We start from the raw sequence: 18105 nt of genomic DNA on the forward strand, positions 1-18105 counted from the left end.
TACTTCAGTAACATATATTTTAAATTTGAATTTCACAGTAATACCTACATATTACACGTAAGATTATTGACAAGTTTGGATTGTTTCTTCATAAATAATATGATACTTCAAATGTATCGGAACAGTTTTAGATAAAAAAGAACGAAAGGATTTTTATTTTGCCGGTAACTTTACAGGTTGCTTACAGAAAAACAGCTGACCACACAGCCTAGACATTTAAAACGCGGAAAATTAGCGCACTATATTTAGAACTAGGGTTGGCAATCCGTCCAATTTTTGGACTGGATTCGGATTCCGTCCAAAAATTAAACGACCGGATTAATCCGTGGATTCCGGATTCTTATTTTTTTTGACGGATTCCCGATTCTAGCAATATTGTAAAAGGCCTTTTTAAAAAATAAATTAAGGGATTAAAGAGGACTATCCACGAACAAGAGCAACGTGATTCTAAGTACCTTCCAGCATTGATCCTGAGTATTTTCTTTCAGAATATAATAGGTCAATATCAATAATTAATATATTGACAAGAAAATTTATGTTTCACCACTTCAAGTTGAAGAAAAGTAAGAAAATGTCCACCATTTTTCGTTAAAATTGTATCAAACGTTTTGTTGAGTTCGGGGTGTCTTTAATTGTCCATGTTGTCAAATGATAAAAATATAAAAAAGGCAAAAGCACATTTACTATATCTCATATGTATGTTTAAATTAATGCTAATATGGATTAATTTACAATCTATATAACAGGAGTATTCGCATATGTATCATCAAATATCCATTTTATTAAAAGAATTAGCTTCATAAAAGTTTTCAAAATCAATTAAAATACCTAAAAAAACATGGTGAAACATAAATTTTCTCGTCAATATATTAATAATATATGGTGACCTATTATATTCTGAAAGAAAATACTTAGGATCAATGCTGGAAGGTACTTAGAATCATGTGCTCTCGTTCGTGGATAGTCCTCTTTTACCGGGTACTGGGAAGAATCTAAAGCTGCGTTTATTTCATATTTTCACTGGAGCTTTTCTCCTATTTCTAGACCCTTACAGCGGCCAAAAGCTTTTCTGATTCCACAATTGTCCCAAGAATTGGACGGATTCCGGATTTCTGATTTGGATTGCCAACCCTATTTAGAACACTAACGTGTGCTTGAACCTCATGTTGTATTTTAAGGTTCACTACTTGTGGGCTATGAACTATTATATTGAAACCTTTAACTTTTCTAGCCAGCCGTTAAGTCATAGTTTGTTCTATTCGTAATTACGTACGTTTTGGAATTTGTGTAGGTGGATTTAGATGAGAATGAGAATAATTAAATTGTTGAAATGATTGGATGATGTTTTTTTTTTGATATCAGATGTTTTCATGATTTTTATTTTTCTGTCTTCATTTATTCTTACAGCATTCCAAAACCCTGAAAATAATAAATAATAATTATGTCTAGTCGAAACATTACATATTTATAGTGAAAACTATAAAGTCCATCAGAAACATTTTTAAGATATAAAACTTTTTAAAGAAAAAATTCGTACTTAGCTACAAATTTCAGGACAAAACATTATTTGTTTTATACAATATATTATACTAGCGGCTTCGCCCCTAACCTCTAGGGGCTTTGCCCCAAGAGGTTTGATCAAACCAATTTTTCGTAATTTAGATTTTTAAAAAATAATCTAAAAAAAAATTTCTTTGGGGGGGGGGACTTTTTTTAAGGGGGGGGGGGGGGGTAGTCGACCCCACTATTCTTATTTTAGTTTCAAAAAGAAATTTTTATTTTTTTTGAGGGAGGTATTTTTATTTTTTGGGGGGTTGGGGGTGTCCCACCCCCCAAGAAAATAGTTATAACCCTTCCCGGGACCTATGAGAAGCTACCCTGTAAAGGAGAACCCGATCGGTTCAGCGGTTAGCGAGATCCTTCGCTACAAACAAACAAACAGACGAACATACATCGTTCTACTTTGTATTATAGATTATTAGTAAACTAGCGGCTACGCCCCTAGAGGCCTCTAGTGGCACTTTGAATATTTTTTTTTATTTAAAATATCTAATTACAGAAATAATTGGTTTATGTTTCGTTGGAGTCTCTTTTTCGAGAGGGGTAATTTTTTTCTAGGGGTTATTTCTCCTGATAGGGTGGTGGTACCCTCCCCCAAAATAGTTATAAACCTTCCCGGGACTTATGAGAAGATACCCTGTTAAGGAGAACCTGATCGGTTCAGCGGTAAGCGAGATCCTTCGGTACAAACACACAGACAAGCACACAAACACACAGACATCCTGTTACTTTAGTATAAGGATAAACCAACACTTAAATTTAGGGATAATCATTTTAATTATTTGTCATTTATACATTGTCGTTTAAAACACTGTTGAAACGCGTCAATTTAATAAAACCATAATGAATTGCACTCTTCTGTAATACCTAAATAGTAATGGGGTCATTTAACTAATTATTAATCTAATAAATCCGTTAAAAATAAGGATATCTTTAAAAAAATCCTTCCCCCCCCCCCTCCCCCCGCCTTCTTAAGTAACTTATCGACAAAATATTGTAGATTTACCTTGCACTCACTGATAGCTTTGGCAAGTAGGGAAGCAAGTTTCTGTTTGTCTGAGTATTCTGGTAGCAGAAGAACATTGAAGCATGTGTGGGCAGAGGGAAGACGGTCAGAATCTGGACCATTTTTAGTTATGATCAACTTAAGCCTAAAAGAAGATTAGTTTATGCCTAAAGTTTCTTTTTGATGAATTTTTAGCTTGCCAAATTTAAAAATCTTGAAATATTTTGTCTATGAACTAAATATAAGATAATTTGATTAGAAAATATGAAAGACATAAGATAGTCGAAGCTTTCTAAACTTATAGAACCCCTTTGTGTATCAAAAAGTGAAGCTAACTAGTAACTGTACTTTAGATATCAAAAATGAAATCCAATATAACGTTTAGAAAATAAAGGGGGGTGGCGGAAGTGACACCTTTTGAAACCAAAACTTAAAGTCAAAGACAGTCAGCTAAAATGAGTTACAGCACTGAGATTTGACATTGCAGTTGCTTGAAAGAGGTACAAAATGGAACCGTGAAGAAACGGCGACGGAACCGCCGCTCCCACCGAAAACCGCCGCTTTCCACCGAATTTTATTTTGCCTTTTCTTCGCAAAATTAGACATAATTCAATCATTTGAAATAAACTTTATTTTCATAAAAATTTCCCTTATATTTTTACTTGACACATGTAATATTTCAAACATGTCAACATTAAAAAATGTGCAAGTACAAGGAACGGCATCATACTTCTAGTAAAACCACATTCTCGTCCACTGTCTCTTCCACTTACCTGCCGTTCCTTATATTTGCATTTGGCGAAGTAGGCAAACAAAATTTTGGCGGGAAACGGCGGTTTTCGGCGGAAGCTTTGGTTCCGCCGCCTTTTCTTCACAGTTTTATATTGTACCTCTTTAAAGCAACTGCCATGTCAAATATCAGAGCTGTTACTCTTTTATTTAGTTAAGTTCCTTTAACTTTTAGTTTTGGTTTCAAAAAGTGTCACTTCCGCCCCCTCCCTTTCGACAGCCTCTACTCATAGTTCTAAAAATGGGTTGTAAAACATCCAAGATATGTCATATCCTATTATTATCCATATCCTCAATAACCACTGAACCCATTGGGGTCTCTAATCAGGGAAGCTTCATATGTCCTGTTATGGCTTTTGGCTATTTATTTTTTTAGATTTAAGATTTTGAATAGTTGAAAGCTATTTTTTAACCCCTCTGCTATTTCAAATACAGAGACTCTAGATGCTAAGGTTGTAACTGTTAGTAACTTATAATACAGAAACAGAACAAAAAAATAGTCTCGGGAATTAAAATTAAAAAGTTCTTATAGATAAAAAATAATTTTTTACAATCACTTGCTATTCTAGTAACGGAAAACTACAATGCGTTTATTCATATAAACCTGTTTAAAGATCATTAGATGCTAGAGATCAAATACACAGCACTTTATTATAAAAAGTATTTAACAACTATAATATCATCTTTTCCTTACATGATAAAGATGTCTACCCCCTCAATTCCCCCCTCCCCCCCATGCACATTCTAGGACATAAAGATCATTTACCTGGATAACCCTCCGACAGGTATTCTGTCGCTGCCAGTTGTAAACTGAAGTAATTTTCTCTTATCCTCTAAGCTCATAGCTAAAATAAAACGTTAGTTATTAATAATATTACTAGCGGATTCGCCTCTAGCCTCTAGGAGCTTTGTCCCAAGTGGTAATTAAAAAATAAAATTTAAAAATTAAGTACTACTGGTGCTGCCCATAGTTTTATGAGAACTAACTTCCCTATAAACCCCCCAGCTAAAACCACTACAGGACTAATAGGTATATACACTGAAGAGTAGAATCCGATCAGTTCAGTGGTTACCTAGATCTTAAGGGACGGACGGACAGACATCAAGCTACTTTGTATTATAGATGCATTAATGGATTTTGTAATTTGTTTAAGAATTCATTCCAATTTTAAAATAGAAAATAGATTACCTACACAAAAATGTTGTAAAACACCTAAAACTAATCCACAAGTGTTTATAAAATTTGAATGTGACAAAAGGAGAAATCCATACCTAATCTATCATCAAAAAAAAATGCTTAGAAAATTTGTTGCGTTGTTGTAATCCTATTATTTTGAAGAAAAAAAACAGAATCGATTGAGTTTCTTGGGTATAGTCCCTTTCGTGGCAACGCACCTAAAGGGGCGATTCTTCGTATTTTTCACAGTAGGTTTTCTCCTATTTCTAGCCCCTGCGGGGCCAATTAACACTGTGGGGCAATCACCTAACCCAATTTAACCTAAATAACCTATAAAAAGCCATATTAAAAATACGACGAATTGCCCCTTAAGGGGGGTTGCCACGAAAGAGACTATTCCCAGTTCCTTTGCAAAGATTCTTCATATATGTCCTAGAATGGTTTAGGTTATTATACTCACTCCCCAGGAAGCTAGGAGAGAAGCTAGTATTATATTTAAAAAGAAGTTTAAACGTACCATGAACAGTCTCCCAGAACCATCTGACAACAGGAGTATCCTTAGTATATCCCCCGTCGTATTCTGTACTTGCTTCCAAGTCATTGAAGTCAAACTCCTGAAAAATAAAAAAAATATAAAAATTTACTTAAAACAAGAACAGGGACGATTCAATGTTATTTTAAATGATAAGCATAAAGGAACACTGCAAAAAATACAATACAAGAAAAACCGAGGTTTAAAAAAAATAGGGGTAGGGGGGAATAGTTTTTCCCCATTAATTATGCCTACCCCCCAAAGTTTCGTTACTAAAATTCCTGAAAAAAGCAGCAGGTACCTGTTCTCCACAAATTAGTTTTTCAAGTTCTGTTGGCGTAAACAACATGTTAAGTGGACTTTCAGAGGTCACAAGATCGAAACCTCGTTGGAACGCGAGAAATTGTTTCTCTACCATTTTGTTCAATAGAAAATCCGCATACCTAAACAGAATAAGAATATTGCTTAATCGATTGTTTTACTCTAATTTTCAATAGTGAAGCTTCCTTTATTAAATACATGTGTTCTTTTGTTTTTTAGTTCTTTTTCAAATTTCGCAAAACAATTTATGATTTGGATAAAAATTACTAATATGGATACTTTATTGTCATGTACAATGAACATAATATCAGTTCAACACATAACCCAAGCTCCACAGTAAAGATTATCATTCATTACGTTGACAAAATTTGGAACAAGCTCCCATTATTCAGCGTATCATGTTATAATATACAAACCATATAGTTCCAAATCAAGAAAAACAAAAAATATTTTTTTGCCAAGTCTATTTTTGACTTTTCAAGGTTTTTAAAGTCAATTTTTGATAAAAATGGATTTGAAAAACTTAAAACAGTCATTTGCACACGAACACAACAGAATTATCAAATCAAAGTTAATAAAAATCTCTTTTTTAAGCTAACCCGGAGCCGGAGCCGTTTTTAACGAAAATAACGGCTCCAGCTCCAGCAAAACATGGCGGCTCCGAATCCACAACCCAGGATTTAACTAAAGCTAACCAGTGCAAAATTACCTGTCTAAATATTCCTGAACGTTTTCTCTTGTAACCATACGATTTTCTCCTCCCTCACAAAGATCCTAATATTTTAATAGGTATAAGAATAAAATAAAATTGATATATAATAACTGAATATGCATATGTCAATTAATATTTCCTAAACGACTGGAACCATTGTTCGGCTATTTTAAGTATATTATTTAGAGGAAGAGAAACCCCCTCACGCAACTTTTGTATAAGCCCCACTTCACTTTAAGAGTGATGTTTTTTTTTCTTTACATCCCCTTGGCTGTTTTAGGGGGTGTAGACCCTTGTCAATGAGGGTGAAGAGGGGTGGAAAACTAAGGTTGTGGATCCACCCCCTTACACCCCCCCCCACTTCTGCACGCCTCTGCTTTAAGCTGTAAATCTAACCTGTGTAATTGTAGACCCAAATAGATCAGTGTAAGAAATTTGAAATGGTTGGATAAAAACATCTTCAAAATCCTCCTCCTTGTAATTCAACATACTCAGAAGACTTGAATACTCAGTCTAAATTGAACAAGATTACTAAAAGATTTACAGAATTATTTTTTCGTTTTTGAGATCTTTACACCATACAAAACTTGAGAAACTTTACAAAAATGTTAAATTAATGTGGGAAACTTTTTTAAGATGTTAAGAAAAGTCAAAAAATTTATAAGTTGAAAAAATGTGTTAGAAGATGAAGACATGTTATGTACTGTATTGTCGGAACTGAAAAAACAATAAAAAATCAATATAATAAAATGAACTTACTGGTTTAAATTCTTTGAGATCATGGAACATACCCTTCTTCCCAGAAAGCTTTCTAAACATCAGTATTCCAAATAATAAAAAAAAACTATAGAAATTAAAATTGTAACTAATACTAAAAAGGGAGAGATATAGCCATAGAAGTTACTGTTTAATATCTAACTTTTAAGAAAGAATAACTGAGTAGGTATTGTAAAAAATATATTACATATAAAGATAAATTATGGCATGTAATAATTTTCAAGCTAACATAAAAGAAATATTATATAGATTGTAAAATATTTTAAACATGCTTATTTAAAATACGGTTAAAAAACTAATGAAAATAGAAGCAAATATCAAATTTAAGGTGCCATATAGGTAGGTATATTATTTAGTCCCAAATTGTACCCTAATACAATGCTTACCTGTAAATAACACTGGGTAGATGAAGGTCCAAGATGACATTGTTATAAATAGCCAGACCAAGAATGATTCCAATCAAAGTAAACTGAGCTGCTGTTTCAAAACTGGTGGGATTGAACCAGAATGTGTGAGACTCGGGATCCAGAATAAACATGCCATAATCTGGATTGAACATTTCCTGCATTAAATAAAATAGAAAATAAAATTATTTGACTTTTAAAACTGTAAAAAGATTAAAAATCTTCATCCTAATAGGGGACAACACAAATGTGTCTAGCCTTTTAGCTCTACAGCTATTAAATAGATAATAGAGAAAGTGTAGATCGTATAGGTTGAATCCCCCTAGGAAATAATAAGAGCCAGAAAGATCAGAAGGAAAAACTACAGGGTGGTTTTTTAATAGAACAAAAATATTACTTAATTTAACCCACTTGCCATTGACAGAAGTTGATAATCTATATCTTAATTTCTTCATTGGGTTGGGGAATTTTGTATAAGAAAAAAATACTTAGTGATATTCAACAAATCCTGCCTTAAAAACAGTTTTTTTCGAATTATCTATTTTTGGATCATGACCAATTTAAAGAGTGTGCAAAAATGCTTACATTTTAAAAAATCAAATTGCTCGGCTTGTGTTAATAGTAGAAAAATGTTACGCACACCGTTAGAATTGTCATAAACTTTAGTTTTTGGAAATATATGTATCATATATTCATGCTATTTGTAGTATAAAAGCTACGTTGGGAAATGTGAGAAAGGTTGAAAATTTTAAGTAAGTTAGGACATTTTACCACGTAGCTCCTAAACTAACAGCACAGGAATAGTTCTTAAACACCCAAAAACCAGAGTTTATGACAATTCTAATGATATGCATGACATTTTTCTACTATTTTCACAAGCCGCGCAATTTGAATTAAAAAATGTAGGGTAGCGTGGGGGTAATTGCAGTAGGGGGGGGGTCAATTCCGGTCACCCCTACCAACTTTTTAAAACTGTTTTTTAACGATGTTATAAACGTTCGCGAGAGATCTTCAGGAAAGTAAAGTTGTAGTTTATTGTCGATACTTTCATTTGTTACTTCAACAAATTTTTGTCAGATCACTCCTTCTATGATTTTTTGCCCTCAAAAATGGACCCAAAAATTTGAAGGAAAAAATTTCCAAATAGGCCGTGTTAAACCTAAAATTGTGAAAAAATGGTAAGTCCTAGCGACCTCAGGATTTGATGAATCAAAACTATGGCCTTCAGTTATCGTTTGCAATTGGAGGCGTTGTTCTAACTTGTTTTTTTCATATTTTTTTTTCATTTAAAAAAAGTGAGAATATTTTTTTCGTATAAGAGGGTGTTTGTGATTTTTGCGCGGTTTGGATTTTTTATGTCAAATCGGCTAGGATTGAGCTAGAAAGATGCTTAAGGTGTCTATAGAAAGCTCTTTGCATGTCCTATCAAAAACTCTACAGGATATGGGTTCTATCTCCAAGATTTAGAGTACATATTGAAGATTTTGTATTTTTCAAAATTCCTGTTGCATAAAATGTGTTGAAATATTAGAGTTAGACCCATATAATTTCGAGTTTATTGTCAGGCATGTAATTCTGCATCTTTAGACACCTTAAACAACCTTGTAGGTCAATCCTAGCCAATTTGAGACAAAAAAATGTATCAAGAACTGCTGTCAAAACTGGCAGGATTTTTAAAATCAAAAATTTGGGGGGAAGTTATCACTTTTTTAAAAAAATTCCAAGACCTGCGAATCAGAAATTGCCTCTAATTTATGTATACCTAAAGCTTAAAAAAAACAATCATATAATAAAAAGTATGATTTAAAAAAAAAGTTTGCATAATAAAAAAGCTGTTTTTTTGCGATTCGATCGACTTTTTTCAAATGGGGAAAAAGTGGTCAAAAAATTGTCCGATCTCCATGCGACTAGTACTGTTAGAAAGCTCATGACCTCAGCTTTCCATTCATAGTTTAAAATGTTGAAAAAAATGTTTTAAGATGTGTACCACCCCCCCCCCCCCCCAAAGTCAAGTTACCGGAATTACCCCATGCGTGGGGTAATTTCGGTATAAGCCACCCGCCGCCCTTTATACCGATTTTTGACCGACTTCTAGTTGCGAGATCCTAATCGGACCAAGACAGGCTTCTTCCTTACTGCCATATCATTCATTTGCGATAAAAAAAAACGGAAAAAGTTTTTAAGAAGTATGTTTTTTTTAAGTTGAAGCAAAAAAGTGACCGAAAAAAACTCACGCTACCCTATGCATTTTTGTACTTCCTTTAAATTGGTCATGATCCAAAAATCTTCCAAAAATAGGTACTTCAAAAATAACCGGTTTTTAAGGCAGAATTTATTGAAAATTAATAAATATTTTTTTTTACACAAAACTCCCCAACCCAAAGAAGAAATTAAGATACAGATTATCTGTGAATGGCAAGTGGGTTAAATTAAGTAATATTTTTATTCTATTAAACAAACACCCTGCAGTTATATAAAAAATCATTTTGACGTAAACAGTCTATCAATAGCAAGGGGGGGAGGGGGAAGTTCTGACACATTTGCGTAAACCTGTTGTATAGGCTTTATCTTTGGACTGAGAGGATAGGTTATTAGGGATAAAAAATAGAATTATGAGACAAGAAGAATATTGTATAGTAAAACAATTTGTCGCAATTAAAAAAGAACTTTTAGATAGTTTTAAAAAAGAATTTATCATCGTTTATTCAGTATTAACTAAAACTATTTATGAGATTTTTTTAGTAATTTAAATATTTTTTAAACATTACAAAAAAAAATTGCACGTTACTTTATTATTATTATTTTTTTACTTTATTTGAGAAAATTAAGACTACAATATTATCTTTAAAAAGATACCAAATAATTGTTTTTAAAACTGGTATATCATATGTTAACTACCTTAGTATAAACTGTATTCCTTTAATTTACAGAAGATACTTCTAAAGAATTAAATAGATTGTGCGTGGTATGTACTTTAAGATCTCGTTAATATTTAGAACAATTAATGCCTAATATTCGGATACAGGGTTTTGATTTTATTCGAAGGTATTATTGCTTCAACACCTTAAAATATATGAACCAACGAAATAAAAAAATTAAAAAATGCATCGTATTCGTGACAATTAATTTCAAAATAAAAATTGCACTTATAAAAATGGAAAGGGAATATACTCGTATTTTATTATCTAAGTTTAATAGTATTTTTCCTATTTTTTCAATTTTTTAAATGTATATGAATCTATAAAAAGTTAAGGAGTATTGTTAGTAGCACCCGTCCGAACGAAATTTGAAAGCTATGGAAACTAATTGATCTATGGGTTTTAATTAAGAAATTCGACCGTTTAGAGCCGACTTTTTTATTGGGAAGAAATTAAAAAAATAAGGCCTTTCATACCAAAATGTGTACAGTTTCTACCCAATAGCAGGTCTGCCGAGTTCTCCCAGAATATTTTTATTGGTGGAGCCTGATTACCTCTCTTTCTTAGTACCTTTATTGGATAAAATCATTCTTATATGATGAATTTCACCCAGATTTAAGATTTTTTGGATAGGCCTCCAGGTTCCGGAGCTCCAGGCCTCTAGGTGGTCTCTGTACAGGTAAAAATTGAAATAAGATTTTTTTTTGGAAGAGTTAGAGGTTAATTTATAAAACAAAATATGCTTCTTTTTGATTGCTGTTCACATATTTGAAGAAAAAGCATACATATTTTGTCTCATAGGCTGACATCTAACTCTTAAAAAAAAATTTTTTTTTTCATTTTTACCTGTAGAGAGACCACCTGGAGGCCTGGAGCTCCAGAACCTGGAGGCCTATCCAAAAAATCCTACATCTGGGGTAAATTCATCATATAAGAATGATTTTATCCCTAATAACCTATCCTCTCAGTCCAAAGATAAAGCCTATACAACAGGTTTACGCAAATGTGTCAGAACTCCCCCCCCCCCATGTTGTATTCTTCCGGCCCTCTTCTGTAGTTTTGCTGAACCTTAGACAAATTATTTACCTCGACAATGAGTTGAAAGAATTCTTTGCTGAGCCCACCCTCGTCAATACCTTGTTCAGAATCAAACTCCACAACTAACTGTTTACGCAGATCTTGTGGATTTTCCATCACAACAACCTTAAATATCTTATTATTTCAGAATCTATCTAATTAAAAATTCTAGTACGATAAAAAATTATTCTTTTCGCCTTAAGGTTTGTATTTAAGTCCTATAGGTAGATTTTTATGTATAAAACAGGTATAAATTACCCATTTTGGACTCCTTAGTATTAAATTTGTCCTATATTTAAGGTTTATTTGTCATTGTAGTAAAGTAAACATAGATGAAAAAGCAAGTACCTCTAACTCTACCAAAGCATCCTCTATAAGATGATCTCTCCTGACACTAAGCTTAAGATAAGGTGGAGATTGGCTGTATCCGATCATGTGGTGGATTAAGTTCATTCGCCGCTCAGAGTACATGCGGATTCTAAAAATGCAACTTATATAAAGTAGTTTGTAAATTATAACTTTACATTAAACAAACTAAAATTCTTAAGTTAAGAGATACCATTGTCCTAAATTACTTGAATCCGAATGAGACAAATGTACAACATAAAATTGTTTTAAGGTAGTTGCACTAGTAGTAGTTACTATTTGACTTTTTAATAAATAAATTAAATTATAACCTGTTATCATAGAATAGCGCCTGTGCTTTAGTAGCTGGATTAAGAATATATGGATGCGTCATGAAAGAAAATTTTGATCCTGTCGGCTTCGTCTTCCAGCTTGAAAAGTCTTGGTCCATTTCTGTAATTAATATTTTCATTTATGAGTATTACAATATTCACAAAGAAGCTGAACAAATAAGACTATTAAAACTAAAACAAATACCTATACTGAATAAAAATGCTTAAACCCTTCAGTTTTACAAAAATCAAGATAATGAAATAAATAAAATGTAAGACTAAGAAATAAATATGTTTAAAAGAATTTCTATAAATGATTATCGAGTTGTTACTCACCAATGGTTTCATTTAAAGGTTCATTATAAAACTCTGAGAGTGGTATGACTGGTATTCTGACATCCAGCGGAGATATTTCCACCAGTTTACCGATGGGATCATGATAACGTTCACGCAGTGAATTAGGAACTAGGTCCGCTGCTGCAAAGTGGTCCTGGTCTGGGTCTCCAGGCTCAGGATCTGTTGTATCCCAGGACTCTGGTCCATCTCTAAATATTTATAGGAAAAGTCTGGTAGCCCATCTTGTGCATAATAAACTAAAAATGGGTGGCAACATCCATAAGTAGCGAAGCACAAAAAAAAATTATGGAATGATAAACAGATGAGTTTTAGCAAAAGACTGAACAAGCCATTATCAAATAAAATAAAGTCACATTTCACCCATAGCGTTATGGACTGACTGACTGAGGACAAAGTGAATTACCTATAGAGTACCTATCTTCGATACTAAAATACAAGTTTTCCCAAATCAAACCGGTTTGGAAATCTGTGTTACTCATGAATGGGTTTACAAAAAGTATATTATGTTGAGTTGGCCATTAAAAACTTCAGAAATAAAATTTTTATGTGTCATGACAAAACCATGTAAGGAAAATATATCTATTTTTGCCTTTTGCTCCTGGTAGACTGGTAGCATAATGCACAGGGATAAGGGATGGGAAACGTAGGTAAATATCATTTCAGGTTTACTTCACTACTAGGCATTAAAAATAGTTATGGGATGGCGCAGTAGTTAAGATTTGAAAATTATCTACTGTAATGAAATGGTTAAATAACTGCAAAGAAAATAAGTATAGGATAGAATTCAAGTGCAAGATTCCCCCTAGCTAGTAGCTAGCCTAAACTAAAATTATAACTTTTTATACAACAAATATTATAATGACTTTTATTAAAATCATGTTATGATGGTTATTACGGAGCCGGAGCCGGGAGTCGTGGAGCCGCCATATTTTGCTGAAGCCGGAGCCGTAATTTTCGTTAAAAACGGCTCCGGCTACGGACTAGATAAATAAAGAGATTTTTTTACAAATTATAATTTGATAACTCTGTTTTGTCATGTGAAAATGCCCTTTTTAAGTTTTTCAAGTCCATTTTTATCAAAAATTGAACTTTTAAAACCTTCAAAAGTCAAAAATAGTAGACTAGCATTATACATAATTCTTATCATTTATACCTTTGAGCTTCTAGTAGACTAGCATTATACATAATTCTTAATATTTAAACCTTTGAGCTCCTAGTAGACTAGCATTATACATAATTCTTAATATTTATACCTTTGAGCTTCTAGTAGACTAGCATAATACATAATTCTTAATATTTATACCTTTGAGCTCCTAGTAGACTAGCATAATACATAATTCTTAATATTTATACCTTTGAGCTCCTAGTAGACTAGCATTATACATAATTCTTAATATTTATACCTTTGAGCTCCTAGTAGACTAGCATTATACATAATTCTTAATATTTATACCTTTGAGCTTCTAGTAGACTAGCATTATACATAATTCTTAATATTTATACCTTTGAGCTCCTAGTAGACTAGCATTATACATAATTCTTAATATTTATACCTTTGAGCTCCTAGTAGACTAGCATAATACATAATTCTTAATATTTATACCTTTGAGCTCCTAGTAGACTAGCATTATACATAATTCTTAATATTTATACCTTTGAGCTCCTAGTAGACTAGCATTATACATAATTCTTAATATTTATACCTTTGAGCTCCTAGTAGACTAGCATTATACATAATTCTTAATATTTATACCTTTGAGCTCCTAGTAGACTAGCATAATACACAATTCTTAATATTTATACCTTTGAGCTCCTAGTAGACTAGCATAATACATAATTCTTAATATTTATACCTTTGAGCTCCTAGTAGACTAGCATAATACATAATTCTTAATATTTATACCTTTGAGCTTCTAGTAGACTAGCATTATACATAATTCTTAATATTTATACCTTTGAGCTTCTAGTAGACTAGCATTATACATAATTCTTAATATTTATACCTTTGAGCTCCTAGTAGACTAGCATAATACATAATTCTTAATATTTATACCTTTGAGCTCCTAGTAGACTAGCATAATACATAATTCTTAATATTTATACCTTTGAGCTCCTAGTAGACTAGCATAATACATAATTCTTAATATTTATACCTTTGAGCTCCTAGTAGACTAGCATAATACACAATTCTGATCACAGTTGTTACTGATGTTATAGTTTCATCCTAAAAACAAACAATTAAGAGCAAACATCATAATTTTTTTTTTTAGATTTTCATGCATAGGACCTGTAGTTTTGTTCTAAAAACATAGAACAAAGCCAAAAAAGTATTTCAAGCACTGGCTTTTGGCAGTTTCCCTAGTCTGGTCTATATATCATTGTCTTATGCACAGTGTTTCATAATCGCAAATATAGAATGCATACTCGAAGTACAGTACCTGATTGATTAATCTATCTCTGGTGAATGCTCCTGTATAAACTTTCAAGCTTAGAATCTGCTGCAGATTTTCCAACAAGGATTTCAGCTTTGGCATCGAGAATTCGGACCACAACTTGGCCAGAACAACCTAAACAAGAAATTAAATAAGCTTAATATTAAATAAAGATTTTTCAAACACAAAATTGAATATAAATCTGACTTTAAATTACTTAGAAACATGAATGTACAATACAATAATTTTTTGTTTGAAAGTTGGACCTCTATATCCGATATCATATGTAACATTTATATTTAGATTTGCAACAATTATTTTGGTCTCTTAGGGCATACAAAGAGCTTTATATGCAGTGGTTGGGTGTCTGTATTACTTAGTATAAATAATACCACATAATCATTATCTGAAGGTTACCTGGTGAGTGGGTGGCAAGCGAGCAATACCTCTGGCCAACACAGGTACAACATTTTCCAGGTAAGCTTCGCTACCCAGAACTGGTAACTCAAACACAAGTGCGTATATATTCAGAAAGTTGAATTCCTACAAAATTTATAATATGGTCAATATGAGAAAAAACAGTAACTTTCAAAATAGTACAAAAAAAGTAACGATCATATAAAAATGCATGGTCCGTTCCCTTTTGTATAGACATTTTGAAGTATAAAGCCAAAGTATAAAAGAAGCTTTCCTTCTTATTAGTACTATAAAGATAAAAATAAGACCTGTGTAATGTTAGGTTTACATTTGAGATCCATTTCCAAATTAGAACAGAGCATAACCAGAGCATTCACAAGACCAGACTCGAATATACTGTTATCCAGCTCAAACAAAGTGTCATACGAATCCCTTGAAAAAAATAATGACGCACTATGTCTAAGTAAATAACTAGATTACAGAATACTTTAGTCTTATCGTTGTGTGTAATGTGTATAGCCATAGTTTCTTATTGTTTGGACCTAAGTAGTCATGGAGTCGGACGAGACACTTTTGTATGCTAGCAACAAAGCCAGCTCAAGGTCCACGCTCAGGTAAAAAATACTTGACCCGCTGTCTCAAGGGACCTACTCTTTATTACCTCACCCTCGCCGAGTATGGCAGGTGTCCCAAATTATGTCACCGTAATGAATGACGCTCTCCACAGAGGAGCTTGAGTAATATGTACTTGACTATTGGGTATCCAAACTACCCAATTATCACCCTTCTTACACAATACACAACCAAGGGGAAGTTGCGTGAATGAATAGCGACTGAGAAATTCGAGCTGCCACATGGGGACTTGAACTCTAACCCTCACCACCGTCACTCAGTGCGTTACCATTGAGCTACGACGCCCCTTTTTAACGTTCTTTCAAAGTGCCTGTAGATCACTTTCCCCCCCCCCCCCCCCCCCAACCTTATTTTAAGAGAAAATTTAAAAAAAAGGGGGGGGGGGGAGAAGTTATTTTAACCTATGCCTAACCTGCAGTGCCCTTAATCTGCGGGGCTAGTAGTAGTTAGTACCCAATATAATAAATCCTAACCTGACCTAGAGTAATAAACAATTCTTGAACCATCTTCCTTCTTATTTTTAATTTATTTAAATAAATAAAGGAGATGGGTGGATTCTGTGCTCAATAATACACTTTGAGGGAAAAGGCCAACCTTCAATCAACTTGAAACTAGAGTTTACTATTTATTAACCCAATGAGAGGACAAAACCAACGACTGAGTTAATTAGATGAAACATATGGTAATTTCAGCTGATTTTATCGTGATTTTTTGGGGAAATGCTTTGTAGTAAAAACAACCTTTTTATCTGCCTACAAAATATTATTTTAGATTTATTTCGCTTGTTGGTTATACTTAATTACTAGGATAAAACAAAAAGTTAAAAATAAATTGTAATGTGAATCTAATTACCTAATATTGCATCTACTTTAAAAATCTTATTGCTTTTGTACGATTTAATGATAGCAGAACATATGATTTCACGGGAATGACCAGGAATGAAACCCACTAAAACGGCTACCAAATAATGCTTGTTAGGAAAAAAGAATGTAATAACTTTAATTACCTTAAGCTTTGAAGATCTAGTGTACATTTAGGTTGTATTTCAGTCCTTTCTGTTTCCTCCTCATCCATACTTCTTTCCTAGTACAAGGACAAGTTGGGTAATAATGGATGCAATAGTAATAAAATTAATACTCCTGCCCTGATCTTGCCCCACTCAACCCCCCCCCCCCCCTCCCAAACTTAAAACAAAAATGGATAAGAGCTAACATTTCTCGCTACTCCGTTAATTTTTTGACATTAACATTGCCGAAGTTGTTATATTTTGTTTTCGGTTTAAAATTGAATTAAAATTCAAAACAACTACCTATTCAAATTCGTCAAATGCATCCCTCCAACTCACACCACAGATATATTAACCAGGTATCATAAGAGATAAGATTATGGCCGATAAATTGGTGTACATACCAAATAATAAAGAATACAATTACCCTATATGTAGATTGAAATTATTGGTTAAAATGTCAAAACTCTGCTAGTTTTGAACCAAATTTAAAAATAGGTATTCAAAGTTTGTGAGCCACCAAATAAGATGGCGTGGTTTGAAAACCTTGGGTACCAGTGTAATTTATAGTCTAATGTTCTCTACATGCCTATTTATTACCTGTTATGAACTATCCACATCTTTGTCCTGATCTCCCTCCATCTGTCTCCCCTCCCCCCTCTCACAGTTATATTACCTGTTGTGAACTATCCACATCTTTGTCCTGATCTCCCTCCATCTGTCTCACTTCCTCCTATTTAAAAATTATCTTGCATAAATTCAAATCAAAACTTAACTTGCAACTTTAGTTTTTTTTGTTAAAATATGTAAAACATAACAAAGTTTTCAAAATTGATTGTCCTAATATAACATATTCTATTTCCAGGTGTTGTGAGTAAAGACGACAAATTATAATGTTTCATAGAGTAGTTTTGCTGATAAAACTATTTAAAATACCTTTGTAAGTTTCTTACTACCTTCCCCTTTGCTTGTTCCTGCTCCATCTATACATTTCCCCCCTGGTGTTGTTGAGCTTCCTATAAAACAGATTTATCATCTCACTTATGGCTCTTTTTATGTTGACTATCATGCATAAGAATGACAAAATGAAGTATGGACAAGCAGGACACTAGAAAAGGGGGTCATTTTTTTCGAGTATTTTCTGTAAAGTTGTGTGTTACTGTTTAGTCAAATGCGCTTATTAAGTCAAACTGTTATTAATTATGACCGTTTCATATATTTACATGTGGTCATAACTAAGAGCAGTTTGACTTAAGCGCATTTGACGAAACGGTATCACAAAAGTTTTATGGAAATTACGCGAAAAAAAA

The 18105-nt window shown here is 32.9% G+C and overlaps 1 protein-coding gene across 8 annotated transcripts in view; it reads right to left on the reverse strand.

Annotated features, from left to right (window-relative positions):
- The window catches only part of Ube3a (ubiquitin protein ligase E3A), a 24235-nt gene continuing 6130 nt past the window's right edge, over nucleotides 1-18105 (reverse strand). Inside the window, exons 6-26 of one of the 8 annotated variants that reach the window (XM_080161013.1) lie at nucleotides 17732-17811; nucleotides 17472-17528; nucleotides 16796-16872; nucleotides 15465-15588; nucleotides 15157-15282; nucleotides 14746-14874; nucleotides 14461-14531; nucleotides 12287-12495; nucleotides 11951-12071; nucleotides 11622-11751; nucleotides 11283-11399; nucleotides 7261-7436; nucleotides 6857-6908; nucleotides 6494-6610; nucleotides 6095-6159; nucleotides 5366-5507; nucleotides 5050-5146; nucleotides 4122-4200; nucleotides 2567-2711; nucleotides 1274-1419; nucleotides 1-86 (exon numbers count right to left, since the gene is read on the reverse strand). In XM_080161013.1, the coding sequence (XP_080017139.1) occupies nucleotides 1402-1419; nucleotides 2567-2711; nucleotides 4122-4200; nucleotides 5050-5146; nucleotides 5366-5507; nucleotides 6095-6159; nucleotides 6494-6610; nucleotides 6857-6908; nucleotides 7261-7436; nucleotides 11283-11399; nucleotides 11622-11751; nucleotides 11951-12071; nucleotides 12287-12495; nucleotides 14461-14531; nucleotides 14746-14874; nucleotides 15157-15282; nucleotides 15465-15588; nucleotides 16796-16872; nucleotides 17472-17528; nucleotides 17732-17811 (2132 nt within the window). In that variant the 3' untranslated portion in view covers nucleotides 1-86; nucleotides 1274-1401. Of the gene's footprint in view, nucleotides 252-975; nucleotides 1420-2566; nucleotides 2712-4121; nucleotides 4201-5049; nucleotides 5147-5365; nucleotides 5508-6094; nucleotides 6160-6493; nucleotides 6611-6856; nucleotides 6909-7260; nucleotides 7437-11282; nucleotides 11400-11621; nucleotides 11752-11950; nucleotides 12072-12286; nucleotides 12496-14460; nucleotides 14532-14745; nucleotides 14875-15156; nucleotides 15283-15464; nucleotides 15589-16795; nucleotides 16873-17471; nucleotides 17529-17731; nucleotides 17812-18105 lie in introns of all 8 variants that reach the window. The other 7 variants (XM_080161012.1, XM_080161010.1, XM_080161009.1 and 4 more) reach the window with 7 other exon arrangements.

This window comes from Acartia tonsa, chromosome 5, assembly GCF_053477335.1.
Source record: "Acartia tonsa isolate MP-2025a chromosome 5, ASM5347733v1, whole genome shotgun sequence".
Taxonomy (NCBI): Eukaryota; Metazoa; Arthropoda; class Copepoda; order Calanoida; family Acartiidae; genus Acartia; species Acartia tonsa.